Source organism: Eubalaena glacialis, chromosome 12 (genome assembly GCF_028564815.1).
Source record: "Eubalaena glacialis isolate mEubGla1 chromosome 12, mEubGla1.1.hap2.+ XY, whole genome shotgun sequence".
In the NCBI taxonomy this organism is placed as follows: domain Eukaryota; kingdom Metazoa; phylum Chordata; class Mammalia; order Artiodactyla; family Balaenidae; genus Eubalaena; species Eubalaena glacialis.
Window position 1 is genome coordinate 20,838,756 of NC_083727.1, and position 24,905 is coordinate 20,863,660.

The window sequence follows — 24,905 nt, forward strand, 5'->3', positions numbered from 1 at the left end:
CACAATTGTCATTAAATTCAATCTCAGGGCTAAGAAAGGAACCTGCCTCAATTTCTACTTCATTGGTAAGTTTTTGAAGAGTGTTGGAATTCTCTCAAGAGTATGGCTGTAAGTAGATGTTGAATGAAGTCTTAAAAATAAGCTAGCTAATCTGTATGCATCTATAAATTCTGCAGATGTTTTCCTGGTGATTTACAAGAATGAATGATCCAGCAATGCACCCAATCAGCTAATACATGGAGCTTAACCCACTGTTCTGAAGAATTTGTGCTTACTTGTTACGGTGGCTGAGAGAAAATAAGTAGTTTGAGGAACTGTTTTTAAATCAGTGTATATAGATAGAAACAGGAGAACATCAGCTTAACTATGGAATTTTTAGAACGTGTTCTCTCACATCTAAATCTGATTGTAATAAAAAAAAAAAAAACAGCCGTTGCTTGTCTCAAATTTTGCTAGTTGTATAGTGATTCTTGAAATTCTCTTTAAGAAAAATCAAGTGGAAAGAAATAAACACTTTGTAAATAAGGCTTGGCTTTCATGAAAAATTGTTTAAAGGTTATGTTAAAAGGATTTAATAAGTTCACTAGAAGTGTAATCGTGGAAATGTGGAAAATGTGGTGAGTAAAGGAAACTACCTCATTCTTCGAAGGTTTTATAGAAGCACAATGAAACACTCTAAAATGGCTTTGTTATGAATGAACCATCTGCTGTGAAAGAACTCTATTTGTAACATCTAAAGGACCTGGAATAATTGTATTTTGCTGGCAACAGACACATGCTTTATTGTTTGCAGGTTCCTCATCAAATCTTTAATTATGCACTGCTTCTGTCATCAATAAATAACTTAAAGGGAAAAAAAGATTCATTCAAGGATGTCTGCAAAATGTTGAGAAAGTACATTTGTAACCTAGAATTCAATTGTTCATCCATGCCTGACATGACAAAGGGTTCAAAGGAAGGACTGGTGGGGCCTGAGTGGTAAAAAGAAAAGATTCCCAAAGAGGAATTCTTAAAAGCTGCGTTTGACCTTCAACTTTAAAACTAAATGTAGAAACACAGGAATGAATAAGGGGTACTCTGGGCACTTTTCTGAGACTCTGGAGCCCCCGAGACAACAATTTCTTCTTTGCTTAACACTACTGAGTAAGGGTATCAAAAGGCTGAGCAAAGTGTAGAGAGAAGTCTGCCAGACTTTGTGCTTCTGAAAAAGTATACTATCTTTTTCATACAGCTGATTCCTCTGCAAAGCTGGGTCAGGGGGCAATATGCAGCAAGAAATGAAAGCCAAATACTCCTTGTGAAGTCAGTTTTGCTTTGACTTTCTATACTGCCACCAAATTTTGCAAGTCATTAAAAAAATAACTAAGAATGACCTTTTGCTGTGAACTAATGACCCAGCATTCAACTACCTTGTATGACAAAATGGAGAAGTTTTTTTATAGCTTATTAAATTACAATGGAAAAATTTTATTAACAATCACATAATGTGGTATTTTTAGATGGTAATTCTTACAAGAAAGGAACGGAACAAAAAATAAGCTAAGACAAAATACAAAGAACAAACAAAAAAAGACTCAGTTTATCCCACCAACATAAAAGCTAATGAATCTACTGCATGGGAAGCATGTGTGCACAAGTAACTTGGAGTACTCCTCGAGAGAAAGAGAACAGCAAAACCTTCCATTCCCAGAAGTGTTACTGATCCTCTACATTTGCTACCTTCACAATTTCTTCCCGTTTACTTGCTGGCTTTTTTTCTATCTCATCCAATAGCGCTTCAGCTTGATAAAGCCAGGTGCTTATGTGAGCAACATTTCCATCAAATATTTCCAACTGGTTTTGGTGGTTCTAGAAAGGAATTAATAAAATGCTGATACAATCATATGAAATATTTAAGACAATAATCTTAAAAGACATTTAAAAGACCTTCAAAGTGCTAACTGTATGCTGAATTTCAAGAAGAATTTCCACCTTCCTACAAAGCTCTTCCCCAATGGATAAATCTCATTCCTAAAAATGCACACTGTGACTGAGGACTTTTTAATTTTAATTTAGATCTCAATACAATGAAAAGTCGAAGAAGAATAAAAGGTGAAAGTTTCTTTTTTAATTTCATTTTGATTTAATCCCTATCCCTCATTCTTATATTACAAATAATCTCATTGGCTCCTCCTTGATCATATTTGTTAAAAAACTCATTTAAGGAAGTAATAATATTAAAAAATGATTCAAATTTTCCTTGCTCAATGGACTGTAAGTACTTAGAGGCAGGGCCCCTGTCGTTTCACCTCAGTACCGACAGCACTTAACATTACACCTGGAACAGATCTCAGTGAAACTTCCTGAAGCAAGGTATAACATGTGATTGAGAGAATACATCTGAAAACGGTTTAAGTCCGTTAAAACTACGCAAAACTGCTGAGGCTAAGGCAAGAATTTAGAACTTGATGAAAAAGAGTGGGGGAGCCTTATGATGAAACCAAAAACTTTTAGCAACTATATTTTATAGGATGAAGGAAACTAGAAGAAACTTCGAAGAAAAGTGTTTAAAAACAAGGAAACAAATTATTAATCTGTAATATGGAAAAATCATTGAAAAAATAAAATGAGAACCAATAAATCATATGAGCAAAGTTTTGACAGTGGTCTGGATTCTAAGTAAGAAGAATTTATAAACATCAGACTTATTTACCTTGATAAAGCAGATAAATCAAATGTTCTAATAGGAGTAGAAAGATATTATTTGAAAGGAGAAATTAGAAGGTACAGACTGCAGAAGACAGAAGTAAGGGCCATGAGCATGTGGAATAAAACTAGTTACAATAAAAATGAATATATAAAATATTTAATGAACATATTTTATGAGCCAAGAATTTCACATTTGTTATTCAACATTTAACAACTCTGTTAGATATGTTCTTTTAATCCCATTTTATATATAGGGAAATTAAAGCTTAGTGACATTAAGTAATTTACCCAAGGTTATGAAGATAGTAAGTCGCGGATGAACTCTGGATATGAATCTGACAGATCAAGACGTAAACCCACCAACTTCAATGCCCTACACATTCTGGTTGATTTCAATAAATATCCAAACCCACAATAATTTATTTTTCTCTGTTTATATTCATTACCCAGTAATTCTATGAATTTGGAAAAAGTCCTATCTCAGATATACCAGAACAAATAATAATTTATAGATGAGAACTTTTTTTAAGGGAAGAGAAGGTACAGTTGCCATATATTCATTGTTATTGTAAGAGGGACAGAAAAACACTATGAAATTAAATGGTCACTATTTCCATGAAATACTGGTTTACAGCGTAGTAGTATTGTTATAACCAAAGACTAAAAACATATAGCATTTAACAATTACCATAATCATCATAACAATATCTAAAATTGGTTACTTTAAATATAGTTTTATAAGATCCCTACATGTTTTACATCATAATCACAAAAACTGTATGAGGTAGAAATTGTAATAATGTCCATTTTACAAATGAGAAAACTGAGACTTAGAGAGCATTTAAGTATTGGGTTGGCCAAAAAAGGTTGTTTGGGTTTTTCCGTAAGATGTTACGGAAAAACCCAAACTAACTTTTTGGCCAACCCATAACTTGACCAATGTCAATCAGTTTGTAGTCAAAACTTTAACTTAGGCCATCAGATGCTAGAACTGGTGCCCTTAACTAGTACACCAATATTAGAACATTACAAATATTATATATATAGTTTATAATAGTATGAAAATTAAATACAACATTAAGTCATTAAAATGTAGCAAATAAGGTGTATTTACTAAGATATTAAAGTACACATTTCTATGTATATCACAAATGGTTTATTACTTAATAGAGACATTTGAACTCTTTCTAGTTACCTTTTCAAAGGAAAAGATAAAATGTGGTCTAATGAAATTAATTCACAAGCAAAACATTATTGTGACAAACAGAAAATAGGATTTGGAATCCTAATCAATACAGTATTCGTTTATACATAATTAAAGGAGAGAAGATTTCACCATGAAATTCTTCCTGAAACATACCATCAAGGTGTTGCACCAATCCTCGGTCCAGGTGCGAACCCGGCTCCACCCGGCATTAAGGACACAGAGCTTCTCTTCTAAAACAGGCTCACTGCCCTCGATCAAGTTCTGCAGGGCAGCACTACTCTCTGTGATGGTATTTAAATCAGCTTTTCTCTTTTCCAGATCTTTCAGAATATTCTAGAAAATAAAAGTTCCCAGACCTACTTGATCTTTCAAAACATTATAAAAGTTTATACAACCTTCATTTTTAAAAAACTTTTCTTCCACGTATACATGACTCCCTAGATAACTTACACATGTCAAAGGTTCACAAGATTCCACAACTTACTAACGTGATAAGAGTTTTTAAGTTTCAAATAAAAATTAAATATTTAATTATGCAAACACCAAAGAACGTAACAAATTTAGATGTGGAAAGGTAATTATTTCATTTATTTTAAGTATAAATTCCATTCATTACACACCAACACCAATTATCTTCATCAAAACTCTAGAAATAATGAATCAGTTCCATTTTCAGTAACTACAAGTGGGCAAAGCAGGACTATCCCAGAACTCAAAATTCTAAGATGACTTAACATATTGTCTGTTTATAAGCATTACAAAAAACATTTCATCTTGTACTATACATCATAGGAGAACTAGCACGTCTAAGCTTTGGTTTTACACTTGTCTTAACATGTAAAGCTAATACTCTAGATGGTATTATGATTACTTGATTTTCACATTCATAAGTTTGACCAGGCAAGGTGTGCAGAGAATTATAAAGAGAATGTCGGGTTCCAAAATTAAAACTACAAAATTCTTTCAATCAAAAAGTAACATGTGGGCTTCCCTGGTGGCGCAGTGGTTGAGAATCTGCCTGCCAGTGCAGGGGACACGGGTTCAAGCCCTGGTTTGGGAAGATCCCACATGCCGCGGAGCAACTGGGCCCATGAGTCACAATTACTGAGCCTGCGCGTCTGGAGCCTGTGCTCCGCAACAAGAGAGGCCGCGATAGTGAGAAGCCTGCGCACCGCGATGAAGAGTGGCCCCCGCTTGCCACAACTAGAGAAAGCCCTCGCACAGAAACGAAGACCCAACACAGCCAAAAATAAATAAATTAATTAATTAAAAAAAAATAATAATAATCTGTAAAAAAAAAAAAAAAAAGTAACATGCATATATCTACCCTACTGCTGTTGTACCTTTTTAGAAAAATATTTAAACAAATAATTTCAAGAAGCTCAAATCTACATTTAATCTCACATCATTAAATCACATTTTGAAAGGCATAAAAACTACAAATTCACAAGTGAGTCAAGGTATAAGGACTCATTTGGCCACATCAATTACTAGTATTTTTATAAAGACACTGAAATATTTCTCTCAAGTGTTCTCCAGCAGGGAGGGGAAAAAACAAAAACAAAACAGAATACCCACAGCCATGCCCTCTGCAGTTAATAACTTTCTGCATTCCTTCAGTGGCTACGGACTGATTGACTACAGTAGTCTTTTAAAACTATAAGAAATAATTAACTACAAGCAATTAAATGTAAACAGTACACATACTATGTTAATAGATTTTATTGTAAAGAAAATGGCTACGTTGAAAATAATGATTTTTAAGCTATGGAATTAAAAACACTAAGTTCCAGAACGCAGATGCTATTTAAATTTTTCATTGAAAATAATTTTATATAATATTATAGTGGAAATACATTAAAATGTTTTGAAATATGCATGTTTCTTAAATCTGACAACACAACATTGAAAAAATGGGTGATTATGTTACATACTGATGTTTCATTTGGTTTACTCTAGTGAAGAGAATGTGCTATGAATTCATGATTTGTATATACCATCTTCATTATTTCAAATCTCAAATAAGATTAAATGGGAATTTAAGAGTGAATAGTTCCAGAAGAAACAAACTTATCATATTTACTGTCTTTACCTTAAAAATGACGAGAATCAACTGAAAAACTAATTGAATTTATGTGAGTGCACAAAGATCGATGATTAAAAATTAAATATGCAAAACTTGGTATCACTTATGTACCAGCCATAAGAAATTAGTAAAAACAAAAAGAAAAAAAAAAGAAAAGCATACTTCATACATACCAATAAAATAAAATAAATATGTAGGTATAAACTTTTTTGCATACATGATAAAGTTTACAAAGAAAAAAACCAAGGCATTATGTAGGGATGTAAGGGAATTTGGGGGGGAAATGAGACATTCCATGTTACTAAAAAGACAAATATAACAAAGATGTCAATTCCCCTCAAAACAAATTTATAAATTCAAGGCAATTCAAATTGAAATTTCTAACAATTTTTCTAAGAATTTGAGAGTGATAATTCTAAAATTCATATGAGTATATACAAAAGAAGAAGCATAAAGTCAGGAAATCCTGTCTTTAACTACATGTTAAAATATATTATAAAGCCACATAGTTAAACAGTTGAAGAACATTTCAGAGGGTCAGATCAGTGAAGCAGAAAACAAAGCAAAGTAACAGGTAAAAAGAATATATGAATTGAGCATGTCACATCAGTGGGGAAAGGATAATCACACAATAAATAGTGCTGAGATAACTGGTAAACTATTTGGAATAAAAGGTTAGAGCCTTACCTCATTATATACACCAAACTAAATTCCAGAAGGATTAAAGCATTAAAGGTAAAAAGATGAAACTATAAAAGAGCTAGAAGAAAATATAAGTAAATAATTACATAACTTTCAAGTAGAGTTGGCCTTTCTAAGCACTAAGGGCAGTAATAGTTAAGAAAAAAAGCATTTTATTCTTTAAAAAATATATAATAAGTTTTTAAAAAACATACAAAACAGAAAGGAAACTACAGTGGCAAAAAACAAAACAAAATAATTTTGTACCAATACACAACACCCTAAGCATTAAAAATTGTAACAGGTAAAGAGCTCTAAATTAAAAGACCAAACTGTGATAGAAGTTATAAAAAAAAAAACCTTGCACCAATACACAACACACTAAGCATTAAGAATTGTAACAGGTAAAGAGCTCTAAATTAAAAGACCAAGCTGTGATAGAAGCTACAAATGGCCTATAAACTAATGGAAAATGTTCTAATTAAATAACCAAAACATGTTATTTGCCTACTGTTGTCAAAAGTGTAGTTAAAACAAGCAAGTAGGAATTCTCACTCATAGCTGCTGGGAACATTTCTGAAGAACAATTTCATAACAGGTATAAGATGTTAAAATGGATATATCCCTTGACCCAACATTTTTAGAGCTAAGAATTTATCCTCAGGAAATAATTACGAATGTATGCTATGATTCAGCCACAAGTATTTTTATTCATCACACCACTTCTTACAATAGTGAAAATTGGTAATAATTTAAATGGACATGAATAGAGGAATGGGATAATAAAAAATAAAGTATACAATGAAATACTATTCCTATCTCCAATGTGTGACACAAAAACACTTGTAGGTAAAGGAAAATGTTAAAGATATAAGGCTTTTCAAGAAGGTCATGAAACACTAGATACAATACAATTCTGTTTTAAATATATGCTTGTGCCTGCATGTCTATATGTGTCTATAAAAAACTGAAATGATAACAGGGTATTCTTTGATTAGAGATGATTTTTGCTCCTGTCTTTTTTTTTGTACTACACTACGCAAATGTTATTCAATTTGCTTATGTGACTTATGGTGCTATAAGAAAATAATGGCTTTCAAAGTGTACTGTAGAAAGAAGATAATATTTCCTTGAAAAACTTAAATTTAACAAAAATAAAGTATGGTGCCTTTGGTTGGCATTCATCCACCATAACTCATGAATTCCAGTGTTTTTCACTTCCTTTATACATTTCTTTTCACTTCACACAGCCCATGGCAATTACACTTTTCATGAGCTATTTTCTAAACTGAGAACATTCTTCCTAGTGATTAATATCTTGACTTTCTTACAACAATTATCTCCAAAGAAGCATTCAAATTAAGGAGCTGTATTATCCCACGACCTCATAGCACCTCCTCTTCACTCCCCATCAATTGACACCTGTAGAGAATGTTAAAACTGATACCTGCAGCTTTATATAAAGTTCTGTCACAGGATTAATCATTTATTTTCAGCACTTATCTCTAGTATACGTGCTTCTTTCTTAGAAAATAAATTCAGGAAAAGAATGCTTCAGTAAAAAAAAAAAGAAAAAGAAAAACTATCAATACTTTGTGTTTCATTCAAGTCTTTTTCCACGTCAAAAGACAGAACTAGCAAATCAACTCTCTGATCTCTGTGATTTCTAAGCAACTATAGGGCTAGAGAAAACTCTTGGATCTTTCATTGATTTTTTTGAAAATTCTGTTCCTATGCTCTTGACACCGGTTAGTTTGCAATAGAAAGATTAGTTACTGGTACAAAAGTTACTATAGAAGAATTAATAAATAAATTCACAATACTTTGTGAAGAATGAATACTCAAAAAATGTCACTGCTTTTGAAGGTGATAATTATAATATTTTCAAGTACCACCTAAGCATAATGACTACAAAGCCCTCGTTGATAAGCCATGTGAGTTTAACTCTTTCAGAATCAAGATAAAAATATCTTCTGAAGATAGTTGTTTTTAAAATATTCTTATTCATTCTTAAGACAGAGACATGGAAAAAAGATAAGACTATATTTTATATGAAATGGAGAGAAATGACATCTACCCAGATTTCCCTGATCAAAATGCCACAAATTACATTGGCATAATATTGGTGGTTCACCTGAACTACAACTTACTTTAGCCCAGGAAATTTCTGTATCCAAGTCACCAAGCAAACTTTCTGAAGTGGATTTCTGTACCAATTCAGTTTCAGTAACAGAAAGCCATTCAGAGAGAGAAGCAGCCTCTTTCTTCATTTTCCGAGCCAACTGTGATGCTCTTTCTAGATCCTGTTTTCCCTCTGTCACCTTAGAAAAAAAAAAGAGAGCACAAGAGAGATCAACATAGTGGGAATGAATCAGAGCATTAACTAAAGACCCAAACAGATTCATATTTAACCCCCAAGACAGACCTAACCTTCATCTCTGGCACCTAGAATCATACCATTCTTACTTTTCTGCAGGGGGACAATATACTGTAGTAGTTACATGTCAGGCAACCCTGAGTTTTCACCTTAGCTCTCCACTTACTTCCTAAGAGACCTTGGTGGAGGTTCAGCCCTCAAAAGGTTGCTATGAGTTTCCAGTGAAAAAAAAATACATACACGAAGGGCTTGACCCAGTCCCTGCAGCGAAGTTAAGAAATCAATGAATAGTTCCTTTTATTATTTTGAACAGAAGATGCCTTAAAATCCTCTCAATGAGGGATTCTGTTTAAAAAACACACTTAAAAACACACAGATATTCTAGCAATGTCAGGGGGAAATAGCAAGATTTTTTACAATCATATGTTTTACAATTAACCACTTAACGTAAAATACAGGAAATGGCTATGCAACATAAACTTTTATTATTATTTTGCTCTTACTGCTGTTGACGGAAAGCAAAATGAACTGAACTGACATTTACCAGGCTCTTGATACAGCTCTCGTATTGTGCTAACAAATCTACACATGTTATACAATAAAACCCTGTGAAAGGCACTATGTTTTCCATTTAACAGAACAGGGCAGTGAAGCTTAAAAAGGTTAAGGCCATAACCAGGGCGGCATGACCATCAGACTGAGGCTGGTCTGACCCTTTGCATTACACGATGGTACTCTCAAACTAAAGTCATTCACAACCTAACACTGAGTTGACACTTTAAAGGATGTCACAACACAATACATATACAAAAACATGTTCTTCCTTTCATGTGCACAGATGTATAGATGATAACATTACCTAAGTAGTACAGTGATAAGTCATGTATGGGAAGAAATTTCTTTAGATGATACAAAATTTCTTAGATATAAAAACCAAATTTTCTTAATAAGTAAAATGGGATTACATTTCTTTTTTACTGGTCCCATAGGTTCAGTTTTACTCTTTCATGTCTCAAGGATTGATTACTATTAAATTCCTTCTTAAAAGTGAAAATTTTTTCTATGGAGTTTAATTAAAATTCCTGACTCTAAATTAATAGTACTTCAATGCAGACTTTAGGAGACAAATATTTGAATTCTTTTAAAAGATATTATGATACTTATCTGATTTTGACATGCCAAGGCAGCTACACAATTATCATAAAACTTAATGCTACCAAAGATTTCTGTAAACCAGGAAGAAGATAATTTAAGTTTCAACTTATAACAATTTACACTCTTCTCAGCCTAATCAATACATTTTAAGATGTACTGCATATTGAATTAGGCCATATCAAGTTGTAAATCTTTTTTTTTTTTTTCTGGCCAAGGGGCATGTGGGATCCTAGCTCCCTGACCAGGAATCAGGGATCAAACCCACGGCCCCTGCAGTGGAAGTGCAGAGTCTTAACCTCTGGACCACCATGGAAGCCCCTCAAGTTGTAAATCTTCTACCTAACCATTTATCCCTTCTCCCTCTTGGATATGCAACCATTCCCTCTCAATAGGCTCATTCCCACCAGGTATGAAACATACTCAAATGCCTGTCTCTCCGTTCTCTCTCTCTCTCTCTCTCTCTCTCTCTCTCCCTCTCACACACACACACACACACACACATTTCCTACTTTGGTCCCACCTCCCCTAACGACTTCCCTCTCTCCTACCTTCCCCATACAAATTCTCAAAACCATCTCTCACCTCCCATACGTACTTCAAGCCATGACATTCTGGCTTCTATCCCCATCACTCCACAGAAATTGTCTTTCCTAAGTTCAATAATGACCCCAATGGCAACAGATCTAATGGACATTTTTAAGTGGATGTCATATTTAACTTTCAATAATATTTAGAACAGGAGCCTACACTCATTCTCATAATGCCCTCCTTCCTTTGGCTTCCCAGACCTAGCACTTTCCTGGTGTGCTACCACTTCTTGCTACTTACTGTGGTTCTGTATATATATATATATATAATATATGGTTGCACAATGTGAATTTTTAAGGTGCATAATATGATAATTTGATACACATACATTGTGAAATGAGCACCACAGTCAAGTTAATTAACACATCCAGCATCTCACAGAGTTATCTTTTTTTTTTGTGGTGAGAACACTTAAGATCTACTTTCTTAGCAGATGTCAAGTTTACAATTACGGAAAACAGCATGGCAGTCCCTCAAAAAATTTAAAAAAGAACTACCATATGATCCAGCAATTCTACTTCTGGGTATGCAAACAAAGGAAATGAAATCATTATTTTAAAGAGATATCTGCACTCCCATATTCATTGCAGCATTATTCACAATAGCCATTGATAAATGAATGGATAAAGAAAATGTGATATACATATGTATATAAATATATATGTGTGTGTATACACACACACACACACACATATATATACACACACATACATATATACTTTAGTTTCTTTTACAAGCTCATCTTCCTCAAATTCCCTCCTAAATGAGGTAATCCCTCAAGACTGAATTCAGGCCCTTTTCTTTTTTCACTATATCCTCTCCCTAAACAATTTCATCATCACTGAAAACTTAACCAGCTCTATGCAGATGACTCATAAAATTTATATCTTCAGCCCAGATATATTCTCCAGACTTGAATAACTTTGTGAATATCTGACATATGCAATTAACTCTCTCAAAGGCACTTAAAATGTCAACATGTCCAATACTTGCTTATGATTTCTCCACGCTTCTGCCCTTCCTTCCAGTGCCCTGTCCCAGTGATGCCACCATGATTTTCCACATAATCAAGCCAGAAACCCAGGAGTCATCCTTCATCTCTCGCTCCTGCATCCCCACATCAAATCCTTTACCAAGCCCCGCTCATTTCACTTCTTAAATATGTCTTTAAAAAATCGGCTCATACCATCTCCACTGCTCCAAACTAGTTCAAACACCATCATCTCTCACAAAGAGCGTATCAATGACTTCCTAACTGGTCTTCTCACATCCATTCTTGCCTCTCTGCAATCCACCCTCCAAACTGCAGTGGGTGATCTTTTAAAAAACATATATCTGAGCATGTTATCTCCCTGTTAAAACCCTGCCATAATGGCTCATTGCTCTTAACACAGATTAAAACCTTTACCACAAATTCTAAGACACTGGTCGGATCTGGTCTCATCCCATCTCTCCAACACCATGTTCCCACACTTGCTGTCTCTGTTTTAACCACACAAATGTACCATGCTGCCTCCTGCCACAGGGCCTTTACACATGCTGTTCCATCAGCCTCGGAAGCTCCTCCACTGGTTTCACCCAGGCTACTCCTATTCATCCTTCAGATCTCAGCTTACGCACCACTTCCTCTAACCCAGACTGGACCAAATCCCCCTTTACATATACTCCTAAAGCACTACATAACATTCCCTTATTACACTTCGGGCTGATAATCTGACATTACTTTGCATGGCTACTTGATTAATGTTTTCTTCTTTTATTTCTCTCAGTTCCATTAGGCAGAGAGATAATTTATGTTTTTGCTTACCACTGTATCTCTAACTGCCTGTATAACTCCTCACACACAGTGAAGTCTCAATTGTGTTGAATGAGAAAATGACTTAACTCCAAAACCATAATTACAGTTAGAGATCTGTTGTAAAAACCAACCACACCATTCCCATTTATAAAATGCCCAATAAATACAATAATATTTCACAAATAACTTCAGTTGTATAATATACAAATAAGTTCTAACATATGTGTTCCAGATGTGCAGTGTATCAAAATGATACACAATGTATCACACCAGTAATCTAATCTTGCAGAAGTGCGGTCCAAATTGCCCAGGAAATGTAGGACTGTTCTTTCTTACTAATCTGAAAGTGATCACAAAATTTCAGCTAGTATTTGCTGGGCTTGTGTAGAAACTTCGTTAATATTTAATAACCAAAGAAGGGTCTAATGTTTTACCTAACACAGCTTTTCAATATTGATGAGAAGGTTTCACTTCCACACATTTTTTATTTGTTTCTTCTTTTGTTTTATTGTGTTTTTGCTTCTCTGGTTTCAGGGCAGAGAGTCTCAATAAGAGAAGACATTAAGCCTATTGGATCCAGTTGGTCACTCACAGTAAAGGGCCTAACACCTTCCCCATGAATTCACTAAAATGCCCGAATTACAGATGTTTCTTGAAAGGATTTTAAATCCTGACAGATTAATGTGAACTTCCTGTCACTATTTATTAGAGTCCTAACGTTTTTAACATTTCTCAGTAGATTATGCAATCTAGAAATCCAAGGACCAATAACTTGAGTTTATACAGAGACTATTATTTGTAGAGTTTCCTTAGAATAACTTATGAAAAGTCAGTAGCCATTGAAAATACAGAAATTAACCTGGATTAAATATTAAAAATACATTTCTGTGTAACTATTCATCATTGTAATAGTAACACATACATTTAAAGAAATTTAATAAAAATTATTGGCATAAATGAAAACATATATAATTAATGCCATAAAATTCAAATATGCTTTCTCCCAGAAGTGAAATGTTAAAGTACATAAATGAGAGAGACAGAGGCGGGCAGTGCACTTGCTCTGCTCACCTGGGCACCCAGGTCATTGTAGAGAACCTTCAGAGAAGTCAGCTGCTCATCCATCCCCTTGGGGTTGTCAGTTTGCTGCTTCTGGACAATGTGCCTTCCTGTTTTGATTACAGTCTCCACTTCAAGCTTGACTTCACTCAAAATTTTATAGAGTTTCTTAAAAATAAAGATGACAAATTTTACCTATTAGTGATAACATGCCTGCTGGAACCATTTCAGAACATGGCTTACAAAGATTGACAGCTAAGAACTAACTATGGAGATCAAAGGGCTTTATCTTTCCCAGATCTGGTTCAAAGGATGAGTAAAATGAAATCAAGGCTGTAATGACTCTTTTAAATCAGATAAGAAAACACACTCATAGAGGTTATACTTGTTTTATTAAAAAAGAAAAAAACTCAAACATGTTATCTTAAAGGTTTATGAAAGTACTTGATAATATGAACATATTTCCTACATAAAATGGGAAAATATTAGGACTAAAAACTGAATGTCTAACATTTTTTAAATTACATTTTTTAAAATCCTAAATGCTATTACAAGAAAAAAGCCAACACTGGCTATTTCTGGCTGTTGGAATTTGGAAGTATTAAGATTCATTTTTTTCTTACAATTCTCTGAAGTACCAAGTCTACCACAATGAGTGCATATTAATTATACAATGAAAAGACATATAAAAACTAAATATATCAAGATGTATATGACCATAGGAAGTCGAAGTTACGTAGGTCAAATTCAGAGCTGCCCTCATCCTTGTTACTTTAAAACTAAAAAGCTGTATTCTGGGCAGGTTCTCTTATCTCCATGCATCATAATCTTGACCTGAAACACCTCATGTGGCACTGTCACATAATAACAGACCACCGGACTAAGTTACACGAAGTCAAGGACAGTGCTTGCTCTGTTGATCTCTATATCTCAGTAAATAAATATTTACATTCATACGTGCACGTGCGCACATATTATATATAAAAATTCATCCTATTTTTTCATTCTTCCACCCATTCAAGCTTTCAAGTAATCAAACAACCTTCAGTATGCAACAGACATGTGGAGACTGCAATTTTGAAAAGCACAAAGAACTCTTCCCAGACTTTTCTTAGCTTAACTTGTGTCATCTTCAGTTTTTTCATGATTCTTCCCAAGCAGAACACTAGTTCTACGATTGTGCATGCTTGGCCACATTATTTTTAAATTTCTATGCAATTGAATTTTAAAGTTCAAGACTAAAACAGTAATAAGGCCTTTTAAATAATTTCTTCTTTTACATCTTAGGTTTAAACTTTGATTTAAAATTTTATTTTCCTAGAGAATGATTTTTTATGCTATAATATTCCTGACATCCATTCTAAGTATAATTTCTTCTTTCACACTTTAGGTTTAAACTTTATAAATTAAAATTTAAAATTTTACTTTCCTTGCGAACACATTTGTCGTACATTGCAATATTCCTGACATTCATTCTAAGTATGGTTCTTCTAGCTAACTCAAACCTATCCTTTAAAATTTAGCTTATTAGTCACATTCTGCCAAAGCCCTCCCTAACTTCATCCTGTGATTAAGATGTATTTTCTTCTTTTTTTTGTAATCATGTTATATACATGTTTATTCTAGTTTCCTTATCTCATTACACTGTACTAATTGATTTTACTCTCTGCAGGCTATCTCTCTCCTATCTCTTCTAAATTCCTGGGAGGAAAGGACCACACTTCTAATTTTTTAACCTGTTTTTCATCATTTATTCCTATTCTTAGCACACTTTAGACTGACAATTATTGAACAAACCATGTACATAAGCGCTGGATGAAGCCATATCACCGACGGGAAAACACACTGGACACATTAACCACCCAATGGCCTCACCATACACTTGTCCAGGTGGGTCTGTATGACATCAGGGTCCACATCGTTCACATCCAGAACATGAAGTTCTGCTTTCACACCATCCAACACACGCTTGCAGTCAAGCATGCGCTGTTCAAAGTTAGCAGGCTTCTGGAAAAGCTGGAACTTTGTGGACACCTCTCGAAGTTTCCTCTGTTTGCAGAAATGAAAATAATAAGCAATTCACATCAGAATGATAATCTTTCTCAGCAGACAATATTAGCATAACACATACTGCTAGAAGGCTGTAAAATAAAGCAGCAATAAAAACATTCTTTAAAGGAACTTAGTGAGGTTGCCCGATCACCTTGGGGGACTGCACACCCCAGTGTCATGAATTACTTGACACTCAGTGTCTCAGTCTGAGGTATAATGAAAGGCTAAGCTAGTCTTGCTGGAATTAAAACTGCATTAATTTTCTTACCTGTTTGTAAAACACAATTCAAGAACCTAGAACTCACAATGCCCTTCATCACAAGGTCAGGGTGAAGGTCAGTCTGCATCCCCCATTGAGGGGCTAAGTGGTACTGCATCCCATGCACTCAGCCTGCCCAGTGTACCAGCCATACCAGTACAGATGGAGGCTCTGCGTCAAGGGAAAAACCTATACAAAGCAAACATCTAAATCTAGATTGCTCTCTTCTCAACTCAACTAGAAAACACAGATCCAATAGTTTCCGGTGCACCTTCAATACATCACTCCCATCCAACTCTTTACATCACAGAGAAGACCAAAGGCATCCAAGTCGTCAGCTCTTTCTCATTTTCTTTTTATGCCCAACAGGCTGAAAAGTAAAAGGAAGCTGCCCTTCCCCTTCACCTGCAGCACATCCATCTGACTTCCTCCTCTGGCAGTCCGGCCTTCTGGGGAGGTCGGAGGCTGAGAACGTGTGTTTCTTCTCAGCTCCTCTAGGGTTAGCTCGTGGGCTGAGATCTCCGCTTGGATTTTCTACAAAGAGATTAGAAAAGGGAGAGAATGTCTGGTTTGTTTTTTTTTGAGTTTTATAGAGTCATACAACAGATAAGAATATATTGACCCCTATCCATGTTTTAATAAGTGTGCGTATAATAATAATATGGGCCACCTGTATCGTAGGACGGCTGTGTGCTGTGCACAAAGGTCTTTGTATTTGCCACTTCAAATGTTCGCCACTTATTTATAAAGAGGGAATTTCCCCAGTTTCATAGTTAAGAAAATTATAATTTTTAAATGGTGATCATTTGCCATTATCTCACATAAAAACCCTGAGAACCCCCAAACCCACATGCCTGTGAGTAAGGCTGGCCTTTCTCACTGACTCTCGGTTGGGATGGCAAGAGGGGCTGGTGCCCTTGCAGGTGAGGAGATGATTACACATGCTCTCTTTATGACTAGAACACCCTGACATCCATGGCAATACCTGGGCTTCCTGAGGAACTTGGAAGGCATCTATCCTGTCGGTCAAGTACGTTGTGAGCTGCTTGTCTAACTCCCCTAAGCTCTCCTGCAAGACCTGAAGCATGTGGTCAGTTTCACGCAGGACCTGGAGTTGCTTTTCCAAAGAAATCTGCTTGCTCTCTGCCTACAGGGGGAAAAATTTACCCATTAGTCGCTCAGCACAAATATAAACAGCTGAATATAAGAAAACCCTTATGTTCTAACCACCAAGAAAAGGAACATACTATAAAAGCACTACTTTAAGACTCTGGCCTGCATTATAAATAAATAATAATTAGCAATGATAACAGTGAAAAGGTCCTTCTAGTATCTTACGCATCTTGCAGGAAATTACTAATTTTTACTTCTTTCTATATAAAATGACAAAATACAAAAATGCCCTTAAGGGCACTATTTTAAGTGAAATAAGAGAGAAGGACAAATGCTGTATGACCTCACTTATATGTGGAATCTAAAAAAATCACAAAAACAAAATATGTTATGTTACATATAACATATAATATAATGTTATATTTCAATTATACTTCAATAAAAAGGGAAAAATGTAAAGATTTCCTACATACCATATTAAAATAAAGGAGAATAAAAATATGCCATTTATTACAGATTTAGGGTATTTTTAGGACTCAGCAATAAACCTATAAACAAGAATATAAAATATAACAGAAACATCTATGAGTACAGTGAACATGGAAATCTCTCTTTTTGCAAAGTTTAAAGAAGTTCTACAGATGTGCACAGTGTTGAGCCACTATTTATTGAACTTCTGGGTTAAGTTTGATGCTATTCATGATCTAAACATCAATAGTTATTTTTTAAGATGTGTTCGAAAGCTTCTAGTATCCACCCAACTCTCCTATAAAAACAATCTCCTTTCTCTACTTACTGATATGGACATGCATGTTGTGATACATTCTGAGTATGTATCTAAGAGACTATGGCATTTTATAATAGCAGCTTATATCAAATTCTGATGGCTCTAATATTTACTAGGATAATATGAGTCATTATTCTTATATACACCTATAATATGTTCCTTAAAGGAAATTAAATAGTTCATAAGTAGAAACAATCTCAAAGATAAATTTTTAAATCATCGAGTTCTGCCTGCATTATAAGTGTAAGGTCTGCTCTTCCCCACCTAGTACTTCAATGCCCTCAACACCCCCGTTGGTTACCAACTTTTCCCCTTGGTATAAGTTCCTGAGGTCAGCTCCATATCATAAACATCTAATCGACAATCACACATGGCCCGGTTCTTACCAGGTGACTCAGCTCTTCATATCGACTGTTGAACACCTCCAGTTTCTCACTGATGATATCATCGAGGATCCCTCCATCGATCAGAGTCTGGCCAAGTTCCCGAATCTGGGTGCGATTGTCCGCTGGATGTCGCAAAACAGATTCTAGAGACTGAACAGGGACAGGGGCAAAAAATAATGCATTTACCAAGGCAAAGTGAATCAAGGATTCTAAAAATGTTCGCTTTATTTAAAACCAGTAATTCCATTTTCTAGAAATCTACTTAAGGAACAAGATCAAAAATGATTAATTCAGGGACTTCCCTGGTGGTGCAGTGGTTAAGAATCCGCCTGCCAACGCAGGGGACACGGGTTCGCGCCCTGGTCCAGGAAGATCCCACATGCCGCAGAGCAACTAAGCCCATGCGCCACAACTACTGAGCCCTCGTGCCACAACTACTGAAGCCCGCGCGCCTAGAGCCCATGCTCCACAACAAGAGAAGCCACCACAATGAGAAGCCCACGCACTGCAACGAAGAGTAGCTCCACTCGCCGCCAACTAGAGAAAGCCTGCGCGCAGCAACGAAGACCCAACGCAGCCAATAAATAAATAAATTAATTAATTAAATATAATAAATTTATTTTTAAAAAGATTATTTCACAAAAATGCCCCTCATGGTATTAATAAACACATAAAATTGAGAACTCAGCATGAATGATGATATATGATAATTCCATAAAAATAATTTCAATGATTATTAATTACATGGGAAAATGTTCATGGTATGATACCAAGTTTAAAAGCAAAAAACAGTACTATACAAATAAAAGAATTTCAAACTGTTATTGATTATATTACTAAAAAGTTCCTATAGCATATATAAAATTCAAGGCACTGTTTTATATACACACTTTATATATACATAAATTTAATCATATGGCTACACATTATTCCCATATTCCAGATAGGAAAACTGAAGCTCAGAGAAATTAAGTAATTTGCCAACACACACACAGTAAAAAGAAGAGCTAAGATTTTAACTTGGCTCCAAAGACTTGGTGATTCCAAAGCCTTTGATCCAGTTACTATAAAGTACTACCTCCCAGCATATATACATAAAAATAATAATTCGGAAGAAGTACACTAAAATGTTTTAAAGTGTTATCTTACACTTTACTTTATACTTTTCTCCATTTTCCATATTTCTAGAATGCACATGTATTAACTCTCATGTTAGGAAAGTATGTGTTTTTAAAATAATCTTTCAAAACATTTTTTAATACTCTGAATCTCTCACTCTGCTATTTTATTTGAGAAATGACATCTTTTCTCCAGAAGAGCATCTGGCTCCTGGAATTTAGGTACCACATTTGACTTATTTCTGGCCTTTAATCCAGTCACCTACTGAATTACTACATCCTATTCTTACAGTTTTAAAAGCACAGCTACCATCTTCCTCTTCTTTTTTTTTTTTTTTTTTTTAAGAAAATCTATTCTTTTCACACTTTAATCCACTTAAGAAACAGTTATTAAGTTATCATGTGCCACAGGCTGTGCTGGGGAACTAACTGGGGAACAACAAAAAAATTCAGGCACATTTCTTGGCCTCAAGGAACTCAAGTTCAGGCTTGGGGACAGGATCCCAGGCCTCCAACACTGCCTTCTCCAGCCTATCCTCCAATTTTCACATCTGAAGACAACAGAGTAGAAGCCACTGTAAACACAGTCCTTGCCATGTCTAATGAGCAAAAATAACTTTATGAAGAAACAAGAGAGCATTGTCCTAATAACATAAGGCAGAGTTTTATCCAGGGACTGGTAAAAACAATCTGGAAAATCACTAGAGCGCTTTATGAAGTCTAAAATGTACTAATTAGCAAACAACTAACCACCTCATAAGGCTGAGTTTAGTGGGTCACCAATAATCTAAATATACATGATGTTATAAATACTTCAGGCAATGGAAGAAAACACAAGTTACGCTGAAAACCACCAAGGAAGCAAAAGTATTTGCTGGCATAAAGCGTTATGTTCCTTGTTTGAATACTCATTCAGCCTCATTGCAACAAAAAGAACCACCCAGAACGCAGGCTCCCACCTCCAGGGCTTCGCTGACGGCGTCTGTCTTCTCAGGCAGGGCCTCTGTGCTCTTCATCCGTTCTTCCAAAGTGCTGAGCCAGGTGGTCTCAAGATCCAAATAGTGAAGCAGTTCAATCCAACAAGACCATACCTCCTAAACAGGCAGGGAAAAGTTAGACAAGATAAGAAGCCATTTAGAGATACAATGCATCTCTACTGCTGCACATTCTGTCTAATCAGGAATAATTTCATTTAGATACAAGTACAAATGGGCGTTTAGAAACTGATGAAGCTGGTATTTCAAATAAGTGAAATAAAATCGAATTCTTCGATTAACTGTATTAGACCAACTGGAGGGAGGTAGGAGGCTGCTTCACTAAGATAAATTCCAAGGCTCTGTTTAAATGCTGAAAATAAAACTATATAATTAGTAGAAGAAACCAGGAGGGAAACATTATTAGTTTGTTTTTAAATAGAAAGGTTAAAAAAATACTCAGACTTGCAACACTTTTTAACAGCTATATAAGAAATTGGTTCCCTGGGTCCACCCTATTCCAATTCAGAGCTAATGGGTGTAACCATTTGATGTAGACTCTTTCCAACTTTTTTCTAAATTCATATGAACATGTTTACATATGAACAGAGCGACTTTTTACCCAAATTGGAATTTTACTATAATTGTTGCATTAGTTGTAGTCACTTATTCCTCATTCCTGTGGGGAATTGGGGGCTGGGGTACGATTCATCCTCCAATTCCTAGGAGCAAAATTATGGGAGAAACAAACCCCTTGGGAGGAGCCTATTTGACGGATAAATTTAGAAGACAGAGTTCAGCATGGAGCCTACTGGGTTGGTCCTCTTTCAGATCCACTGACTCAGAGAGGACACATTCTAGTAGCATTCAACCTCATATGAGGAATACTTACCAGGTCAGGGGTCAGCAATTTTTTCTATAAAAGGCCAGATAGTAAATATTTTAGGTTTTACAGGCCACATCCAGTCTCTGTCACAGATTTTTCTTTATTTTTTCTATGTGTGTGTGTTGCTTTGTTTTTAACAACTCTTTAAAAATTAAAAATATACAAACAATTTTTAGCTCCTGGGCCATACAGAAACAGGCCACAAAACAGATTTGACCCACAGGCTGTAATTTGCCAACCCCTGGCTAAGACTAAAAGGGAAAACAGGTGTCTGGTCCCCCAAATTTCTATAGGCAGAAAGCAGGCTGAGAAATCTACTCAGCTGCAAGCAGAGCCCTATTTCTTATGGGAAGGAAGGGATGGCTTACAGAGAAGCTCTCACAAGAAGCAGCACTGGCCCCTAATCAAGCAACAGTCCCTGGCCCCAGAGTAGGAGCCCTGACTACATGTGCCTGGCTAGATTTCAGAACTACTAGCATTAGATTTCAGAGTCACTAATACCAGTGCCTGCTCTCTTTACCTTCCACTGCCCCAACTTTTTTGAATGGGAGTGTCCACTGAGGTTTTCCTGTACCGATCTCACCACTGTGTTGGGTATATGAGGTTCAGATAACTTATCTTTTTAGTGCCCGGGTCGCCAGATCGAGAGGTGCCACACCCACACACCTGCACCTGAAGAAAACTGTTCCGAGGAGCCACATTTGTGTTTGCACCTGATGTAGATCGCATGATACTGGATTTTGAGCTTGATGCTGTACTGGATAAGACCTTAGGAGTCCCTGGGAGAGTGTAAGAGTATTTTGCATGTGGAAGAAATGTAACTAACTTATGACCAGAGAGTGAACTATGCTGGATTAACAATGGCCACAAATTTATTACAGCTACTCCCATGAAGTGGTGAAGTTGTCTTCTCCTCCCCTGAATGTGGGCTGGCCTTGTGACTTGCTTAGAGCAAAAGAAGCCTACAGAGATGATGCTGTGTCAACATGCAGACCTAGCCTTTAAGGGAACTGGCAGCTTCTGCTATCTCCCTCTTAAAAGCCAGCTGCCATGCTGTAGAGAAGCCATGAACCTGAGAGGCCACGTGGAAGGGGACCTGGTGGATGAGAGTGGACCTGAGTGGAATATCCATAAACCTCATGGAGCAGAAGGGCCATGCAGCTGAGCCAAATCAACCCACAGAATCATGGAAAATAATAAATGGTTGTTTTTGTAAGCCATTACATTTTGGCAAGGTTTGTTACACAGCAATTAATAACTGAAACATAAGTGTATATATTAAAAATATAAAAACATGTTTGGGAAGATTACACATCACCTTCTAGATAATGATTACTTTAAGAGAGGGATCAAGAGATGGTATGAGATGGGGGAAAAGCGAACGGGTTCTGTAATGCCAATTAATTTTATTTGAAAAAAGAAGATCTGGAAAAATATGGCAAAATGTAACATTAGTTATAGCTGAGGGATATGTATATGGGTGTTAGTAATATCATCTGCACTCTTCTATAAGTTTCAAATATTTCATGATTTAAAACATTTTAAAGGAATCTAGAAATAATCAAGGTAATAAAGTTGGACTCTTTGGAAGAAAGGCATCCTTACTCTAATTTAGAAATTTGGGCTGTTTCTACCCAAGATCTCTTGGTAATCCCTCACATAATTTTAAGAATGCTTCCATTGTGAAATCTTTTTTCTTCTTATCACTTCCCCTTTCAAAGGCATCAAGGTGTCATCTTTTCTCTTTTATCTACTTTGTTTTCTTACACTTTTCCTTTTCTTCTCTCAAACTAATTCCAAAATAATTCTAAAAGTAATTCTGCAAGCAATACTAAAACCTTGAAATATTTCATTCCTCATTCTCAAACTGTCACCTCTGGGTCATAAAGACAGTGCAAAGAAATGACACAGAATTCATGGTGGTCTCTTGTTAGCTTGGGATAACCTTGGGACTCCGTTATTTAAACATATTGTGAGTAGTTACTTTGGCTAATAATAGGAAAACAAACAAACCAAAAAAAAGCAAAATCATGGGTGATTAGGGCAGAGAAGAAAATATGGACAAGACTGTAGTAGAATTCAATTCCAGGATCATCTACTGGGACTTAAGATTAGCCATACATAATTTAGCCATACATAATGTTACATATTATGTTCACAGAATGTTAAATTCTCAAATGAGTAACCTCAGGTGTTTTAAGTTAGCCAATATCTTAATATTAAAGAATGAGGCTTTGTTGACTTGTAGCTTTCTTATTAACTAATCCAAATTACACTTATTTTATAGATTCAGAACAAGTGAGTAATGAGTGAATTTAGTTTAAATACTGCAGTTGTGATTACCATTTTAGGATTCATCACAATGCAATCATTTGTTTTAGGTTGAACTGAATTTAAATTGCTATAAACTGAAGGGCTTCTTAAGTCTTTTCAGTAAGATGTGACAAATGTCACACTAATGTAAGAACAAACAATCAAAAACTTAATTTTATTAAAAAAAAGCAACTCATAGAATCATCTACATCTTAAATCCTATGGCCAGGGTAGGGGAAATAGTCCAGCAAAATACCAGCATATTCAAGTTAGTCTTTCTTTCACTCTAAATAAAACCTATAATTTTAGACACCACTCTAAAACAGAAACCTCAATTCATCTCTGTGTACTAACCAGGCAAAAAAAAAAAAAAAAAAAGGAGGTACTCACAGTATATGTCTTAGAATTTTAGGACTGGAACAGACTCTACAGATCATCTGTAATATGAAAACCTTGATTTCACATGTAATAAATGTCTAAAGCTAAGAAACTACTTTTCCAAGAAACTTCTACTAACTGAAGGCAGATCTTGATCTCCAGTTTTCTTTTCTCTGTTTCATTTTTATCAACCTATTACCTAAATTATTATCTAATAATTACTACTGTTATTATTATTATCTCAATCATGAAAGAACTACTTTTCTGTTATGATCTAGTGTTTGAAAAGGAAAATGGAGTTTTTTCCCCAAGATATGGAAGAAACCAGTACATTACAGAGTGTGAATCTCAGAAATGCATCAGTGAAAAAACACCATACCTCCAGCGTGTGGCACTTTCCGCGAATTCTATTACAGAGAAGTTGGTAATTCTCCAGCACAATATTCAGCGCAGACGTCAGTTCCTGGCCACCAGAGGGCACTTTTGCAGCTAATAACTTGATGTTGTCCTTGAGAATCTTCACTCTCACCTCCTTCTGCAGCACATCCTCTTTCGCCCTCTGTTCCAAGACAGAATGAACTTGAAAACCGGCTCCCTGTCTCAGGAACCAATTTCTTTCTTTCTCAAAAAATAACTAAGCCAAAATTAAAACATCCAGATGATTCTAACCACCTAATCGGAACATTATTATGTAATCCCTACAGAGAGTGCTTGCGAAATAAGAATGCTAACTACAAAATTTCACTCATTATATACCCCAATGTACACAGTCCCCATGCAGACATTTTCATTTAATAATAGCACTGTTAACACCTAAGTTATCCCAAATTATGTTTACTGACAGGAAGTATTTTCAAAGTCTGGGTCCATAATAAGAATTAAGTGAATTAATTTTAATTGATCACTGGAAGTCGAGCAAAAATGGAAGTGCACCATGGTAGAAGTATTCTTTAAAAATAATATAAACATATTTTTTTTCTCCTGTAACATAAGTATACCT

At 35.4% G+C, this 24,905-nt stretch overlaps 1 protein-coding gene across 7 annotated transcripts in view; it reads right to left on the reverse strand.

Annotated features, from left to right (window-relative positions):
- UTRN (utrophin) overlaps positions 1 to 24,905 on the reverse strand; it is a 519,047-nt gene that overhangs the window by 312,219 nt on the left and 181,923 nt on the right. For all 7 annotated transcript variants that reach the window (XM_061207128.1, XM_061207126.1, XM_061207127.1 and 4 more), the window contains 10 exons: positions 24,285 to 24,464; positions 20,314 to 20,448; positions 18,237 to 18,386; positions 16,936 to 17,097; positions 16,356 to 16,484; positions 15,515 to 15,688; positions 13,652 to 13,807; positions 8,813 to 8,983; positions 4,049 to 4,228; positions 1,720 to 1,848 (listed from right to left, as the gene is read on the reverse strand). In XM_061207128.1, the coding sequence (XP_061063111.1) occupies positions 1,720 to 1,848; positions 4,049 to 4,228; positions 8,813 to 8,983; positions 13,652 to 13,807; positions 15,515 to 15,688; positions 16,356 to 16,484; positions 16,936 to 17,097; positions 18,237 to 18,386; positions 20,314 to 20,448; positions 24,285 to 24,464 (1,566 nt within the window). The remainder of the gene's footprint in view (positions 1 to 1,719; positions 1,849 to 4,048; positions 4,229 to 8,812; positions 8,984 to 13,651; positions 13,808 to 15,514; positions 15,689 to 16,355; positions 16,485 to 16,935; positions 17,098 to 18,236; positions 18,387 to 20,313; positions 20,449 to 24,284; positions 24,465 to 24,905) is intronic.